This window comes from Rhinatrema bivittatum, chromosome 3 (genome assembly GCF_901001135.1).
Source record: "Rhinatrema bivittatum chromosome 3, aRhiBiv1.1, whole genome shotgun sequence".
Lineage (NCBI taxonomy): Eukaryota > Metazoa > Chordata > Amphibia > Gymnophiona > Rhinatrematidae > Rhinatrema > Rhinatrema bivittatum.
This window is the reverse complement of record NC_042617.1, coordinates 362,406,863-362,423,011: the sequence shown is the minus strand read 5'-3', so window position 1 is coordinate 362,423,011 and position 16,149 is coordinate 362,406,863. Positions and strand designations below refer to the sequence as shown.

At 46.7% G+C, this 16,149-nt stretch overlaps 2 protein-coding genes across 7 annotated transcripts in view; one reads left to right on the top strand and one right to left on the bottom strand.

Moving 5' to 3' along the window:
- Positions 1-11,697, bottom strand: part of RARS2 (arginyl-tRNA synthetase 2, mitochondrial) — a 128,881-nt gene extending 117,184 nt beyond the window's left edge. For 2 of the 4 annotated variants that reach the window (XM_029595437.1, XM_029595438.1), the window contains exons 1-2: positions 11,561-11,697; positions 5,378-5,451 (exon numbers count right to left, since the gene is read on the bottom strand). In XM_029595437.1, coding sequence (XP_029451297.1) covers positions 5,378-5,451; positions 11,561-11,689 — 203 coding nt within the window. In that variant the 5' untranslated portion in view covers positions 11,690-11,697. The other 2 variants (XM_029595441.1, XM_029595440.1) reach the window with 2 other exon arrangements.
- Positions 11,549-16,149, top strand: part of ORC3 (origin recognition complex subunit 3) — a 211,015-nt gene continuing 206,414 nt past the window's right edge. For all 3 annotated transcript variants that reach the window (XM_029595436.1, XM_029595435.1, XM_029595434.1), the window contains exon 1: positions 11,549-11,678. In XM_029595436.1, coding sequence (XP_029451296.1) covers positions 11,640-11,678 — 39 coding nt within the window. In that variant the 5' untranslated portion in view covers positions 11,549-11,639. The remainder of the gene's footprint in view (positions 11,679-16,149) is intronic.

Sequence of the window (16,149 nt, the reverse complement as noted above, 5' to 3'; positions counted from 1 at the left end):
CGTTGCCAAACAGCAATTTACCCTTGAATGGCAGCGCCCCGAGGTGAGCCTTAGAAGAGCCATCCGCCGCCCAGTTGCGTAGCCACAGGAGGCGGCGCGCCGAGACAGACGCCACCATGGATCTAGACGAAGTGCGCAGCAGATCGTGGAGTGCATCTGCGCCATATGCTATTACCGCTTCCAACTTATCCGCTTGCGCTGCCTCGTCTGCCGAAAGATCCGCATTGGCTTGAAGGACCTGAGCCCAGCGTAAGCCAGCTCTCAAAGCGAAATTCGTACACATGGCGGCCCGAATTCCTAGCGCTGAAACCTCAAAAATCTTCTTGAGCTGTACTTCCAGCTTCCTGTCCTGAAGGTCCCGAAGGGCTGTCGCACCCGTAACCGGGATAGTAGATCTCTTCGTTACCGCCGAAACCGCCGAATCCACCTTGGGAAACTTGAGAAGGTCCAGCGCATCCTCCGGGAGCGGGTAAAGCTTGTCCATGGCCTTGCTGACCTTCAGCCCTAACTCCGGAGTGTCCCATTCACGGAACATGATGTCCGTTGAAGAAAAATGGAACGGAAAAGCAACTGCTGGACCCGTGAGGCCTAACAGGACCGGATCCATGTTCGCTTCCTGACGAACCACCGCCGGAGGGGGGTTTATTCCCAGTTCCTGGATAATGGCTGGAATTAGAGGTGGCAATTCATCCCTACGGAAGAGCCTGACCACTTTGGGATCGTCTCCTTCCACTGCCTGTGAGCCTTTTGCGACGCCGGACGTAGCGGAGCCGTCCGCTCCCACATCGTCGGGTCCCTTCTGGGTCTCCTCAGGGGAATCAGCGTCGTCCTCGGGGGAGGAATCGGTGTCCGCCTCCTGTGGGACGCCACGTGGAGGCCGCTTCCCCCGCAAGGCCCCCTGGGGCCCCTCCGCGACCCCCGAAGGCTTCCTGGACCTCTTCTGCGGTGGAGCTCTGCGAGCCTCCCTCCGGCCGCGCTTGCTTTTTTTGTATTTCAGGACCTTGCGCAACAAAAGCGCAAGGTCCTCCGACAGCGAGCTCGAATCTGAGGAAAAATCAGCAGGACTCCCCGGGGACCCTGTGTCCCCCGAGGGACCCCCTCCGACCGCGACCCGCTGCGGGGAAAGCGCGGGAGGCAAGGCCGAAGGCCCTGCCGTTTCCCGCGCCATTTCGCGGCCCGTGGCCAAAATGGCCGCCACTCCCGCGCTAAGCGGGAAAAGCTCGTGGGGCTTTTCTACGGCGCCCCCCCCACGCGGAGGCGATCGCGCGGGCCGCGAACGAGCCCCCCGAGGCGCCCCAGATGACCCCTCTCCGCCCGGGATGCAGGCCGCGCACAGACTCTCGCGCGAAAGACGCCCGGCAGACCGAGCCGCGAGGCATGCCGGCGAAGAGGCGCGAAAACGGGGCAGCAAGAGCGACGAAATTAAACAAAAAAAAATTCGAACGGCCTCCCCCGTCGGCGGCGCCCCCCCCACGAGCGGCGACGCGAAGCAAGAGAGAGCCGGCACAGAAATAAAAACAAACCTTTTTTTTTTTTTTTTTTTTTTTAACAAAAACGCCTGTCGCTGTCCACGGTCCTGGAGCCCTAATCCAGCAGGGGTGAGTGAACCGGGCTCCCCGGTGTCACCCCTGACGCTGCTACTAGGCCAGCTGGGTCCTCGACCCTAGCAGCGGCCTCAACCAGGGGGGGGTGGTCCCCTCAGAACCTCACAACCCCCCTGGGAGGCAGGGCGAAAGGGACCTAAGGGACAATTTAGAAAATTACCCAAACAGAAAACACCGTAGCCTAAACTGGCCTAAAGAATAAAAAAAGAACCGACCCTGACGGAGTACCAGAACCAGGGCAGGCAGGGCTGTGACCGGACCTGCACCATCTACTGGAGACAGAGTAAGACTGAGGGGCTGTGACTGGCACAGGGGCATATATGGCTCCGCCCACAAGTTTTAGTCTGTCTCCATCTACTGGTGCGGAGTCACAACCCAGGTGTCCTGGACTGATCCTGGTACGTACAGGGAAATAACAGATTTATATCCACCCCTTCTAGATCTCTCATGATTTTAAAGACCTCTATCATATCCCCCCTCAGCCATCACTTCTCCAAAGCTAAACACCCCTAACCTCCTTAGCCTTTCCTTACAGGAGATCTGTTCCATCCCCTTTATCATTTTGGTCGCCCTTCTCTGTACCTTTTCTGGTGCAACTATATCTTTTTTGAGATGCGGTGACCAGAACTGTACACAGTACTCAAGGTGTGGACTCACCATGGAGCGATACAGAAGCATTATGACATTTTCTATTTTAATTCACCATTCCCTTCCGAATAATTCCTAACATTGCTTGCTTTTTTGATCGCCACAGCACACTGAGCCGACGACCTCAATGTATTACCCACTATGATGCCTCGATCTCTTTGCTGGGTAGTAATTCCTAAGATAAAACCTAACACCGTGTAACTACAGCAAGGGTTATTTTTCCCTATATGCATCACTTTGCACTTGTCCACATTAAATTTCATCTGCCATTTGGAAGCTCAATCTTCCAGTCTCGCAAGATCCTGCTGCAATTCTTCACAATCCGCTTGAGATTTAACTACTCTGCATAATTTTGTGTCATCAGCAAATTTGATCATCTCACTCATCATACCCCTTTTCCAGATCATTTATAAATATATTAAAAAGCACTGGTCCAAGTACAGATCCACGAGGCACTCCACTGTTTACCTTTTTCCACTGTGAAAACAGACCATTTAATCCTGTTTCCTGTCTTTTAACCAGCTTGCAATTCTCAAAAGGACATCGCCTCCTATCCCATGACTTTTTAGTTTTCTTAGAAGCCTCTCATGCAGGACTTTGTCAAATGCCTTCTGAAAATCCAAATTATACCACATCTACCGGTTCACCTTTGTCCACATTTATTCACCCCTTCAAAAAAATGTAAAACGATTAGTGAGGCAAGATTTCCCTTGAGTAAATCCATGTTGGCTGTGTCCCATCAAACCATGTCTATCTAAATGTTTTGTGATGTTATTCTTTTTAACAGTTTCCACAATTTTTCCCAGTACTGAAGTCAGGCTCACTGGTTTATATTTTCCCGGATCCCTTTTTAAATAAATCGAGGTTACATTAGACATCTTCCAATCTCCAGGTACATCAGATGATTTTAATGACAGGTTACAAATTAATTGAAATAGGTCTGAAATGTCAAATTTTAGTTCTTTCAGAATCCTGGGGTGTATGCCATCCGGTCCAGGTGATTTACTACTCTTCAGTTTGTCAATCAGGCCTACCACATCTTCCAGGTTCTCCGTGATTTGGTTCAGTTGATCTGAATCATCACCCATGAAAACCTTCTCTGGAATGGGTATCTCACCAACATCTTCTTTAGTAAATACCGAAGCAAAGAAATCGTTTAATCTTTCTAAGATGGCCTTATAGCAGGGGAGGTTGCAATCAAAGGGCCCTAGTTATGCTGCGATCTTCAAAGAGCAAAAAAACATTGGAGGAGTAGGACAGAGAAAGAGATACAATTGTGTCACAGAATGCCTTAGTGCTACCCCTAACATCCACTCAGTGTTAGCCCTATGGATACTTGGAAGGTCCAGCAAGCACTGCCCAGCACCACCCCACATGCCCCTATACTGGCAGTCTCTCACCAACAAACCGGGTTCCCATATGCCTCTGGGCAAATACCCTACCTGCAAGCTCTCTCATGGCAGTTTCTAGAAAACTGTAACCCCACACAATCCAAGGGCTACACAGTTCCTAGAAATGTACTATATATCAGTTACAAAAAACACTGGGATCATGAATCAATCTTAGAACTAACAAACTAAAGAGTATTAACAAATAGTAAAAACAGTGAACCAAAGCAAAAGATGTTATTTGCCAACAGCAGCAGGTAAGTTTTGGTGTTTTTCAGACATTTAGATTTTTAAAAAGTTAATTTCTGCAGATGTGTAGTAAAACAGTGCTAAAAACATGGGTGCATTTTCAAACAGTGTCACACCATCGACATGGCAAAACAGCAAATCAGAGCAGGTTTTTTCATTAGACATGGATGTCCTCAGCACACTGCCACCATGGAGGTACATACACAGGGCATCTTTTTCACAATGGACACCAGCAGTAATCCTTAGAGCAAAAGACTGCAACAGTTTGGCACTGGCAAGGAAAAGAAAATGACATGTATATCCGTGCCAATGTGTAGTATTGAAGGCTAGAAAATTTGGTAGTCTGTTGTCTATGCTGGAAAGAGCTGAAGGGCTAAGTTGAAGCCTTCAACTCTGAGGCAGGGCACGGATTAATACCTAATATCTAGATCTTCTGTGGAAGTTCACAGGGCTATGATTTCACTATGAATATAGACAATAATGCTAGACTTCAATTATTTCAACCCACTCACCAAAAAAAAATAAAGTTTAATTTATTAGTCATTTTCCAAACAAATTCTGAGTGGCCTACAGGCAAAAACATAAGTTACAATAAAAGATGAACAGAAAATACACATCTAAGCAATTAAAAATCTACACAGTTTTTAAACATTTTCAAATACAATCCTAAACATACAAAAAATGTGATCATACATCATCTCATTAAAGGGAATTTTCCCAACAGTTCTACTGCTTTAACATTAATACACAATCCAGTTCACATGAAAGCGCCATTCTATATACTTGTAATGTACTCAACGGCATGAATCAGGTCTTGCTTTGGTAGAAAACAACTGAAATTACAGCACTGTACTTTTGGATTCTTATTCTTGCTGCCTTTTGGGAACAGTAAGTGTACTGAAGTCAGTAACAAGAGTTAATGGATAAAGTGCTGTTTTTTCAACTGTTTTACACAGGAGTAAAAACACGAGTAAACAAATGGTATTCCCTAGGTTAGCCGGAATAAGATGTTCCAAAAAAGCCTTAAAAACAGAAAATCTTTAAGTTTCATTGAATACTTAGGTCACTGCTTCTACAACCCACTGGAGTGCAGCCTTCCATGAATGAATACTGCACTATTGCCTTGGACAATGCACGCTTCAGAAGGTCCTTAAAATCCTGGGCTATCACTGCACTTTAGAGGTGCTTAAGGATAGTCATCAAGATGGCAGAATTCCAGTGGTAAGGTAAGCAAGGTCAATTGAACAAACTCATAGAGCCACAAGTTATTCATTCATGGGTTACAAAATGCTTCAGATAGTTGACCTTCAGCTTTCAACATATCCAAGATGTGAAACTGCAGGACCACAATACATGGTCTAACGTGAAACAGAAATGGGATACTGAACATTACAGTACATTAAACAAGTAGTAGAAGATAAGAAAATCTCAAGAATGGTTTTAACAGGTGCTTTAAATATTTTCTAAAACAAAATGTAGAAGTATTACCGCTTTTTAGAAACAGCAATGGCAGATATTGATTTGATGAGTTTTTCTTGTGGTAGATCCAGAACTCTTGAAACCTAGATTTATAATAAAGGCAAAAAATAGTTAAGTTTTCATGAAGCAAGAGGTTCCTCTTGTTGTGTGTAAGTAATATGTAATGCATTTCTAAAAAACAAAAAAAACAAAAAAAAACTTTCCTGTCTTGAGCTATAACACTGAAAAACACACCAAGTTGGAAAAGAGATAGAGACCTCCAGAACTATTAAAAAACCCTTGGGCACTGTGGTCCTTGTTTCAGCAAACCACTGTTCCAGTGAATGAAACAGGCTATACAATACAGAACAAATCAAGCCACTCAAATGGAGAAATTACTTGCCTGATAATTCTGTTTTTCTTAGTGTAGACAGATGGACTCAGGCCCAATGGGTTTATGCTCTCCTGCAGGCAGATGAAGACAGACTCAGATTTCAAAGCTGATGTCACCCTGGATACACCCCCGCAGTGACCTCAGCCCTTCAGTATTTCTCCGTCTCCGTCAAGTGCGGACATGCTTTCCCTATGGGGATTGCTATATCTTTTGGAAGAAGAAATTCTACATTAAAATTGGAGAAAAAGATTGAGCCCTGCTCTCCTGTAGTGATACCTAGAGGTCCCTCCCCCAGTTGAGAATTCCTGAGGCGATTTCCGAGATCCCTCAGAGGTGTGCCTGGAGGCATTTCCCCATCCTCCAATGAGTCTGCATCCCCATCATCGTCCATGGTGTCTGGGTCCCTGTCAGGGATACACTTGGTGAGGGCAAGGCACGTTCCAAGGCATGCTGATAGGGCTGGGAGGATGAGGCCTTCCCAGCTGGGGCACAGACCGGGCAGGGGCAGCAGCTGACTGACTGTGCCTGAACAAAGGTTTGAAGGCCCTGAAAGAATTCCACCCAAGAAAAGGCTGCCGGGTCCATACCTGGCCCAGGAGGAACTGGGGTAGGGGCATGTGAACTGCCCTCTCCCGGGGAGGACACAGCCCCGGGATTGCTGAGATCCGGGGTGCTACCAGATAAGGTCGTGGCTGACCCGTCTTCCGACTGGAGGGGCCAGGCTTGGAGAAGTTCTGAGAGTCCAGCCCTCCCTGGGCTTCCTCACAATGCTGACAGAGGAAGGATTCTAGGTCAGACTGTGCAGCCCTAATATGGCAGGCAGCACATTGGGGGTGTCGCTTGTGCTTCTTTGTTGCCGGAGCCATAGTTAACTGTAGCTTGTGTGTTCAGCCGGTTAGCGTCTGAGCTCGAGCGCTCACAATACGCCCCGACACGCCTAAGCATAAGCGTCCGGTTGTGCGCAAATTTATGCGTTAGGTGCACAACAGGGCCGGCCCACACCACGCGTACTGACGGTCAATGGGAGAAGCGGCACTGCACCAAACCATACGGCAAGATGGAGCCACCCAGCCTGCCATGTGGAGTGCCCACAGAGTCTGAAGCAGGGCCTAGCCCATCAGGGGGGCTGCTCAACCCACTTGGAAACTCCCTTCCCTTGCCCTAATGGGATCAGTACGGCATGCTGAGCATGGAGACCGGAGGAAAGACTTACCAAAGCCCTTTCACGTCTCTGAATCGGAGGAGTTCTTCGTTACTTACCTGGGCTCAGCGCTTACCGGCTGAGCCCAGGTCTCTGGCTGCGGGGGAGAGGGCTTTGGCCGTCACTGCAGCGCTTAGCTTCCTGCACCCGCTGCCTTTCAGCTGCTTCAACAGAAAAGTCCACGCTGGGAACAGACTACCAGACCAAGGCACACCTCTGAGAGATCTTGGAAATCGCCTCAGGAATTTTCATTGGGGGGGGACGGACCATTAGGTATCACCATAGGAGAGCGGGGCTCAATCTTTCTCCAATTTAAAGGTAAAATTTAAAGGTTAAGTTTCCTCTTCTAAAAAAAGAGTACTGTGTTTCCGATAGGGAAGGCACAATCCACATCTGCTAGGAGACGGAGAGATACTGAAGGGCTGAGGTCACTGCAGAGGTATATCTAGGGTGATGTCAGCTTTGAAACCTGACTCCGTCTCCATCTGCTAGCAGGGGAGCACATAACCCAGTGGTCCAGAGTCCATCTGGCTACACACTAGGAAAACAGATTATAAGCCCTCTGGGGACAGGGAAATACTATTCACTTTGAAGTGCTGAAAAATAGAATATATAAAATGAAAAAAGAAAAAATGTAGATGCCCAGCCTTCAAGGTCTTCCCTCAATTCTTCACATTCAGGCCAATGCAATACTGTGTGCTGACGACGGCACACGGCTCAACACATGATTGGATGCGCATCCATAAACCTCGATGCAAAATGGGTGTTAGTGCGTCCAAAACACACATTCAATCAAGCATGTATGTAATAGCGCTCTCATCACAGACATTAATTCTTGAGGAGCCCAAAAAAATTATAGAAAAGCAGAAGATACTGAAACTCTGCCTGGGGATCCTCCCCTAATTCCAGTTGCTGATCTCTACAGCTCAACTACATCTAGTGTTGCCAGATTGGACTACTTTCTTTCCTGCTGGGCTGGAGAAAAGTTGTGTCTTGGGTAAGCTACCTTAGGGCTACACAAAGGTTCATGCCAGCATTCTTCCCCTGAAGCTGGTGTCTTTTCTCTTAAAATCTGGGCTTGGCTGCAACAGCCTGAAGCGAGTAGCCAGTCAAAAGAGGCAGGAGCTGTCTGTGGCAGAGAAGGCATAGGAGGTGCATCTGCTGCAGGACATGGGAGGCACACAGGACCAGGGCAGAAGTTGTTCCACTGCCTCCACTTCCACACGTTGGAGCCACAGTTGCTTCATTTGATCCTGGGGACCCCTGCCGCCACAGACCTCCCTTCCACCCCAAACTGCCAAAGCTCCCTAACCCATAGTTTCCACCGCAGGAGGAGATTCAGAGACCTCTGCAAGTAGAGATATTAGGGAGAGCTTTTCTTTGTTTTACCTGGTCAAGCCTGAGGTTTAGCATGCTAGCCAGTAGTACTGTAGGACAGGAGGAGGGAAAAGAAAGTGTGAGACAAGAGGCAAGAGAAGAAGAAAAGCACATTGGGAGAGGGAAAGAGGATATTAGATGGGAATATGATGCCGGAGATGGGGTGGGGAAAAAGAGGGGATGTGGAGAATTAGGACAGGAGAGTGGGATGAAGGAGTGTGAGGCAGAGAGAGAGAGACAGGCGTGAAAGAAAGGGGAGGGTGGGGTAAGGAGCAGGCAAGAGGATGGGCCGTGAACAGTGGATGAAGGTAGAATTGTTTGTACCAGAGCACCATTAAACAAATTTGCCCATGAGCAGTCAGTTTAAGGTGGAGCACAAGAAACAAAAGGAAGAGTTTTTAAAATTGCCCACACTCTAAAAGGCCGATGCAATACCGTACGCTGGCCACAGCACATGGCTCAACACATGATTGGACGCGAGTTTTGGACGCTCGTCCAATCGAGTGCATAGGTAATAGCCTCATAACATGAATTTACATGTGATGAGTGCTATTAGTACCTATTCCCCCTCCCCCCCCCCCCCCCGATTCCAAAAAATATATGTGCGCCCGACGCACACATTTTAACCCACAAAAATTATCACCTGCCTAGGAGAGGTGGATCGGCATGCATTAAGAGAGTGGGCGCTCAGTCACGAGCGCCCGTTTAATGCACGCAGATATAGCATCGGCCTGTGTGTGCTTAGTAAAGAAGAGTTCTTGTGAGTGGGGTTGGGATGGGATTAGTACTTATGCTTATAAGTTTGATTTTCAAAAGTATGTGTATACTTTTCCCCACACTTCAACAAACTTTATACTGTCTTAAAGTACCTCCTATGGGAGATAGTTTTCAAACAGCATGTGGACAGCTAAAGTCTACAACATTTATTTATTTATTTATTTAAATTTCTTATATACCGGCATTCGCAATGGGAGTCGCATCATGCCGGTTTACAAATAACAAGGTGTGACAACAGAATAAATACTTAATAACTTAAAAACATTAACATGTGATAGAAGAATAAGGTAGCAGTTACAATAAAACAGGGATAAAATGCAACTTGGAATGTAGAGAAGGCAAAAGAGAGATTAACAATGAGATAACAAAAGAATAACCAAGGTAAATAAAACCTGCCAAATTAAAAAAGAAAGAACATTATTGAGTTGTCAAAGGTTGTTGATTACCCTGACGGGAGTTCTTAGTTGCTTGAGTTGAGAGTGGGTTCAGTTGGTATCTGGAAAGGCTTTCAAGAATAGCCAGGTTTTAAGTCCACATGTCCACAGACTTTAGCTCAAAGTTTCAAAGTGGACTTTTGCGCATTAACTGCTTTGAAAATTTGTGGATTATCCCAGTACACACATATATGCAGGAAGTTACACCTACTCTGGAACTGGTGTAACTTTCTGCTTGTATATCTATGCACATATGGTAAAAAAAAAAAACCTCAAGTAAGCTTTCCCTACCCCAATTCCACCTCCCCTGAACACCTCTTGATAGTGTGGGTGAAGTGAGGTTGCTCATATACTTTTATACAGTTTTATGTGTGCAAGTCACTTTGAAAACCAAGCCCTAAATGTACAAATTTTTGTGAATACTTTGGGGATAATTTTGCAACTGTCTGTATAAATTAAGCCAAATTCCCACAGACTTTACTATATTGCCCTTGTATAGGTACCTGGTGAGGCTTCACTTGCAATACCGTGTACAATTCTAAAGACTGCACCATCAAAAGGATATAAACAGGATGGCTACTAAAATGGTCAATGGTCTTCATTCTAAAGCATATGGGGATAGACCTAAAGATCTTAACTCGTATAAGCTAGAGGAAAGGCGAGATAGGGGAGATATATTAGAGACATTCAAATATTTAAAAGGTTTCCATGTACAGAAGGTGAGCCTCTTTCAATGGAAAGGGGGGGGGGGGGGGGGGGGGGTCAAGAACGAGGGGTTGTGCACTGAAGTTGATAGTGGGTAGATGGAGTAATCTTAGGAAATATTTCTTTACAGAGAGGGTAGTGGATATATGGTACAACCTCCCAGTAGAAATGGGGCAGACAAAGTTTCTGAATTCAAGAAAGAAAGGATGGGCTAAATTCAGGGGATCTCTAAAAAAGTGATGGGAAATAGAATGCTAAATTAATTGGACAGATGGGCTATGCAGTCTTTTCCTGCCATCATGTTTGTGTGTTTACACCAATTTTAAGATAGTACATGCATACATTACCTTTGAAAATTAGCCTACCTGAATACAATTACACCTAATGTCCCCAACTTAATTCCTAGAACCATCTGTACTCAGAGTGGGATAAAAGCATGCACTTATAGGCACTATGCATGCACATATTGGCCAGGCAATATTGTAAAAGCGCGTTTCTACAAGTTAAGCACCGTTTTACCCATGAAAATGACATTGAACGTTACCCTTCCCAAAGATTTCTTTTTAATTACAAAAGTCAACTTGATCTGTGTTTTATATACTTTTATATATATATATATCTATTTGAATATGTTGCTTTACTGTAAATACACCACAAGGCTGCATGAATTAATACCATTATTAGCCTGTATTTGATATTTTGAAGAACTGAACTACTTTTGAGCTTGGGACCCTCCTTTCCATGGGTTACTTGGACTACTAACCCCGTTTAAAATCTGGCATTACTACCTACATCATCAAACCACTACTCCTCAAAGGCTTTTCGCTAGTAGCCCCTTTCCAATGTTTCTCCTCAGCCCACCTTTGCAAATAAATCCCAGCCACTACTGTTTTTTTTTTTTTCCTCCCTTGCGGTCCAGCAAGCTCTAGTGCCTCACCTATGTATGACCCACTCTGATCCCTCTCCGCACCTCAGCTCCGACCCCAGCGAACCTTGCTCGTGCACACCTTCCCCTCCCCTCCCCCAGTTACGGCTCTTGAGTCCCCATCAGGTCGGAACTGCAGCAGGCGCTTGGCACGGTACCTGAGCGGCGATGGACCTGCGGAAGAGGCACGCCATCACCTCCGCGAGGCACGCCCGAGAGCCCCCCGAGAACTCCCCTCCCCGCGGGCGTCCGCAGCAACCCCTTTACCGGCGAAGCCCCGCCGCGGGACGAGGCAGAAAAGAAAACTGTAGGAAGCGGATCGACCAGCAACGTTAACGGAAAGGCACAAGGACGTGCCGACGCCTCCCAGCCCCGGCTCTTCAGCGGAGGCCCTGCTGACCTTTGCTCCCGGAAGCAGTTTTCCTCCTCCCAATCCGCCGGCGGCTCGCTTTCTTCCGCGCGCGGGTAGCGGAGCGGTGATGAGCGCCGCTGGAGGCTGCACCTCGTCCGTGTCCAAGGTGAGCGGCATCTTCCCCCCCCCCCGGCCTGGGCTTCCCCTGCTCTCTGCGGGGTTTTGCTTCAAGAAACTTTATTGGCTCCCCTCTTTGCACGCGGGCTGCCAAAGCGACGCGCGAAGTAGTGAAAGGAAAGAATGTCGAGCGTTCGAGAGACAAAAGAGCAAGGGCTAACTCATTCCAGGAGTGCGGGATGTTAGGCTCGGTTCTGACCCGGTGGCAGGATACAACATAATTTTCTGCAATAGCTGCTGTTTACCCCCACAGCCTTGTCCCTCTTCTTTCGTTTGTGGGAAGTCTTAGATGTTCTCTCTCAGCGTTTTCTGTATTTCGGTCCATACGGAACATAAGTTCTGCTGGCTTGCAGATACTGTGTAGGAATCAATAGTAATCCACCTTGTGCTGTTTTTTGTTTTTGTTTTTTTTAAGTCTGCACTTCATAAAAACATGATGGCAGAAAAAGACCAAATGGCCCATCTAGTCTGCCTATCGGTCCAATTTTTATAGCCTTTACAATTCCCATCACTCCCTCAGAGATCACCTATATCCCATGCTTTCTTGAGTTCAGATATCGTTTTTTTGAAGGGGTTAATAAACATGTGGATAAAGGTGAACCGGTAGATGTAGAGTATTTGGATTTTCAGAAGGCGTTTGACAAAGTTCCTCATGAGGGGCTTCTACGAAAACTAAAAAGTCATGGGATAGGTGGCGATGTCCTTTCGTGGATTACAAACTGGTTAAAAGACAGGAAACAGAGAGTAGGATTAAATGGTCAATTTTCTCAGTGGAAAAGGGAAAACAGTGGAATGCCTCAGGGATCTGTACTTGGACCGGTGCTTTTCAATATTTATTTATTTATTTATTTATTTATTTATTGGTTCACATACAACTGGGAAACCAAAAAACTAGTAGTGAGAAAGGAAGGATAAAAAAATATATATATAAATATATATATATATATATATATATATATATATATATATAAATGACCTGGAAAGGAATACGACGAGTGAGGTTATCAAATTTGCGGATGATACAAAATTATTCAGAGTAGTTAAATCACAAGCAGACTGTGATACATTACAGGAGGACCTTGCAAGACTGGAAGATTGGGCATCCAAATGGCAGATGAAATTTAATGTGGACAAGTGCAAGGTGTTGCATATAGGGAAAAATAACCCTTGCTGTAGTTACATGATGTTAGGTTCCATATTAGGAGCTACCACCCAGGAAAAAGATCTAGGCATCATAGTGGATAATACTTTAAAATCGTCGGCTCATTGTGCTGCAGCAGTCAAAAAAGCAAATAGAATGTTAGGAATTATTAGGAAGGGAATGGTTAATAGAACGGAAAATGTCATAATACCTCTGTATCGCTCCATGGTGAGACCGCACCTTGAATACTGTGTACAATTCTGGTCGCCACATCTCAAAAAAGATATAGTTGTGATGGAGAAGGTACAGAGAAGAGCAACCAAAATGATAAAGGGGATGGAACAGCTCCCTTATGAGGAAAGGCTGAAGAGGTTAGGGCTGTTCAGCTTGGAGAAGAGACGGCTGAGGGGGGATATGATAGAGGTCTTTAAGATCATGAGAGGTCTTGAACGAGTAGATGTGACTCGGTTATTTACACTTTCGAATAATAGAAGGACTAGGGGGCATTCCATGAAGTTAGCAAGTAGCACATTTAAGACTAATCGGAGAAAATTCTTTTTCACTCAACGCACAATAAAGCTCTGGAATTTGTTGCCAGAGGATGTGGTTAGTGCAGTTAGTGTAGCTGGGTTCAAAAAAGGTTTGGATAAGTTCTTCGAGGAGAAGTCCATTAATGGCTATTAATCAATTATACTTAGGGAATAGCCACTGCTATTAATTGCATCAGTAGCATGGGTTCTTCTTAGTGTTTTGGTAATTGCCAGGTTCTTGTGGCCTGGTTTTGGCCTCTGTTGGAAACAGGATGCTGGGCTTGATGAACCCTTGGTCTGACCCAGCATGGCAATTTCTTATGTCGCCACCACCTCCACTGGGAGGCCATTCCATGCATCCTCCACCCTCTCTGTAAAGAAATATTTCCTAAGATTACCCCGTCTACTGTCTTTCAATATTACTATTACTTATTTCTATAGTGCTACTAGAAGATGTATTGATGTCAGTGGCATGGCGTGGGGGTGGGGGGCCAAGAAAAGGGCTAGGAGCTGCTGGGGGAGCCCATCCTGCCCTGTGATAGAAAAGGAGGCAGGTGGCAGCCAGGGGAGCCTACCCCGCTCAGTGGCAGAAAAGGAGACCCAATGCTGCCAGGGGAGCCCAGCCTACCTGGCAGATGAAGAGGAGGAGGCCTGTGGCCACCTAGAGCAGGGCGGGGGGGGGGGGGGGGGAGCATCATGAGCAAACTTCCAGGGGGCCATCAGTAGCAGTGAACTTGGATGTTCCCTGCTGTGGGGGAAGGTGCATGCGGGCAAAATTGAGCATCGGCTGCAAACCCGCTGACAGCAGCCGCTTCGGTCCAAAAGGAGGCGCTAGGGACGCGCTAGTGTCCCTAGCGCCTCCTTTAACCTAGTTTTACGGTCGGGCCTAATTAGCATACTGAATCGCACGCACAGGAGAGTGGCCTGTGCACGCGCCGGGCTGGCGTTTGCCCGCTCTCCCGCGGACTTTACTGAATCGGCCCGTTTGTGAGGGTGAGCCAGACCAAAGATCTCAAGGAGAGGTTGTAACTCCCCTTTTCCTGTTCCCAAGGGGGAGCTGGTGAAAGTAGACTTGAGGATGGAGCCAGGATGTAAGGTTCTGACCAGGGCACAGGCAATAAGAGGCACAGTTCATGGGCTGCATTAATTAAAGAAATGTGTATCAAACATGACACAGGTTTAGAGTGCTTCCTTACCAGGCAAGCAAAGAGTGAGATCCAGTACAGCTCAAACAGATTTAGGGCAGCCCTTAGAGACCCTGGCCCAGTGAATTAGGGATTCGTTGTGCCAGCAGAGACTCTCTGCTGTCTAGGGGGTCTAAACAGGTGTGCTACCAAGGGTGGGCCCCCTTTTCAGCCCATGAGACTTCAGTAGGCGTGCCCCTTCCTCTGATACCTGAAGAATCGAAATAACACTGCTTCCCCGACTCTCCACAACCAGCATCACCCTTCCTGGATGGCTCCAACCTGCCTTCTCCACAGCCAGTGGCTCAAGACCCTGATGCAGGGCAGCACCTGATGGAGGAGAGAGGCTCCCTTACCCCTCGTCCAGATGTGGCAGCAGGGGGGTAGCCCAGGTGTAGGGTCTTCTCCAAGAGATAGACTGCCTCAGTAGGGAAGGGCTGCAGGGGCAGTTGGAGCCCTGGCAAGGAGCCTTTCGCCCAGAGTTTGTCATAATTATGCATCAGGCACATACTGCTTCGTGGAAGCTTGGCAAACCCTCTCCATCCAAGCTTTTAAGGGGCGGCTACTGCCCAAAGGGGGCAACGAAGCACCCAAGAGAATATCTGGAACCTCCCCCTTGCCCCACAGAGAGGCATCCTGATCTGGGGAGGAGTCAGGCCCCGGGATCTCCAGGGATGTCACAGAAGGAAGACGAGTTGTCCTTGGAGGAGATGCTTTTTCCAGAATACTGCTGTTCCAGAAGGAGGCGCTTTCAGCCCTCTTCTCCAGTATGGGATCAGCCCTGAGGATGGCAGGAACCGACCCCCCCAGGGATCCCATGGAAGGGAACCCTGTTTTTCAGGGGATTAGGAAATCGTTGAAAGCATTTCTCTGACATAGTGACCTGAGGCACATGGACATTACAGAGAGGGATAGCCCCCAAGCAGGGCTTAAGGGGTGTCTACAGCGCTAAATCAAATCTACCCCTTACCCCTCGAAGAAAGAAGTAATGTCCTTAGGGTGCTGTGGGTTGATGCCCTACTGTCAGCGGTGACGTGCAAAACCACACTCCTGGTCGAAGAGAGGGACTGCCCTGAAGGACCCCCAGGACAGGAAGATAGAATCAGTCATGAAGCAGGCTTTTTTTTTTTTTACTTTATTTGCATTTATAAATCAAAGCACTTAAACATTACTTTGTACAGAAATTTGAATGAGAATAACAAAAAAAGGGAAAAGAAACAAAGGAAAAACTATTTACAAAAACATCAAATACTTGTTAAACAATTCTTAAAATAAGAAATTGAGAGAAACAAAGAAAAGAGGAGTTGTAAAGTAATCACTAGGAAAAAGCCATAACAATGAAAAACACTCCTGTCTCAAACATTATGCAAGTATTACTGGTCCACTAAGGGAGCTGGGGAAGATGTTAAAATCTTCCTAGCATCAATGAAGGATCTGAGCTGCTCTGGGGAGAAGAAAATATAACTAGTGGCATGATATCCAATACAATAAGCGCCTCCTGCCTAAGTAGAAGAAAACCTCTTTTTCGCTCCTTGAAAGATCAGGAAAAATACATATAAGTTGCCCATAGAAGTTAGAATTCAAATTACGAAAATACAATGATAT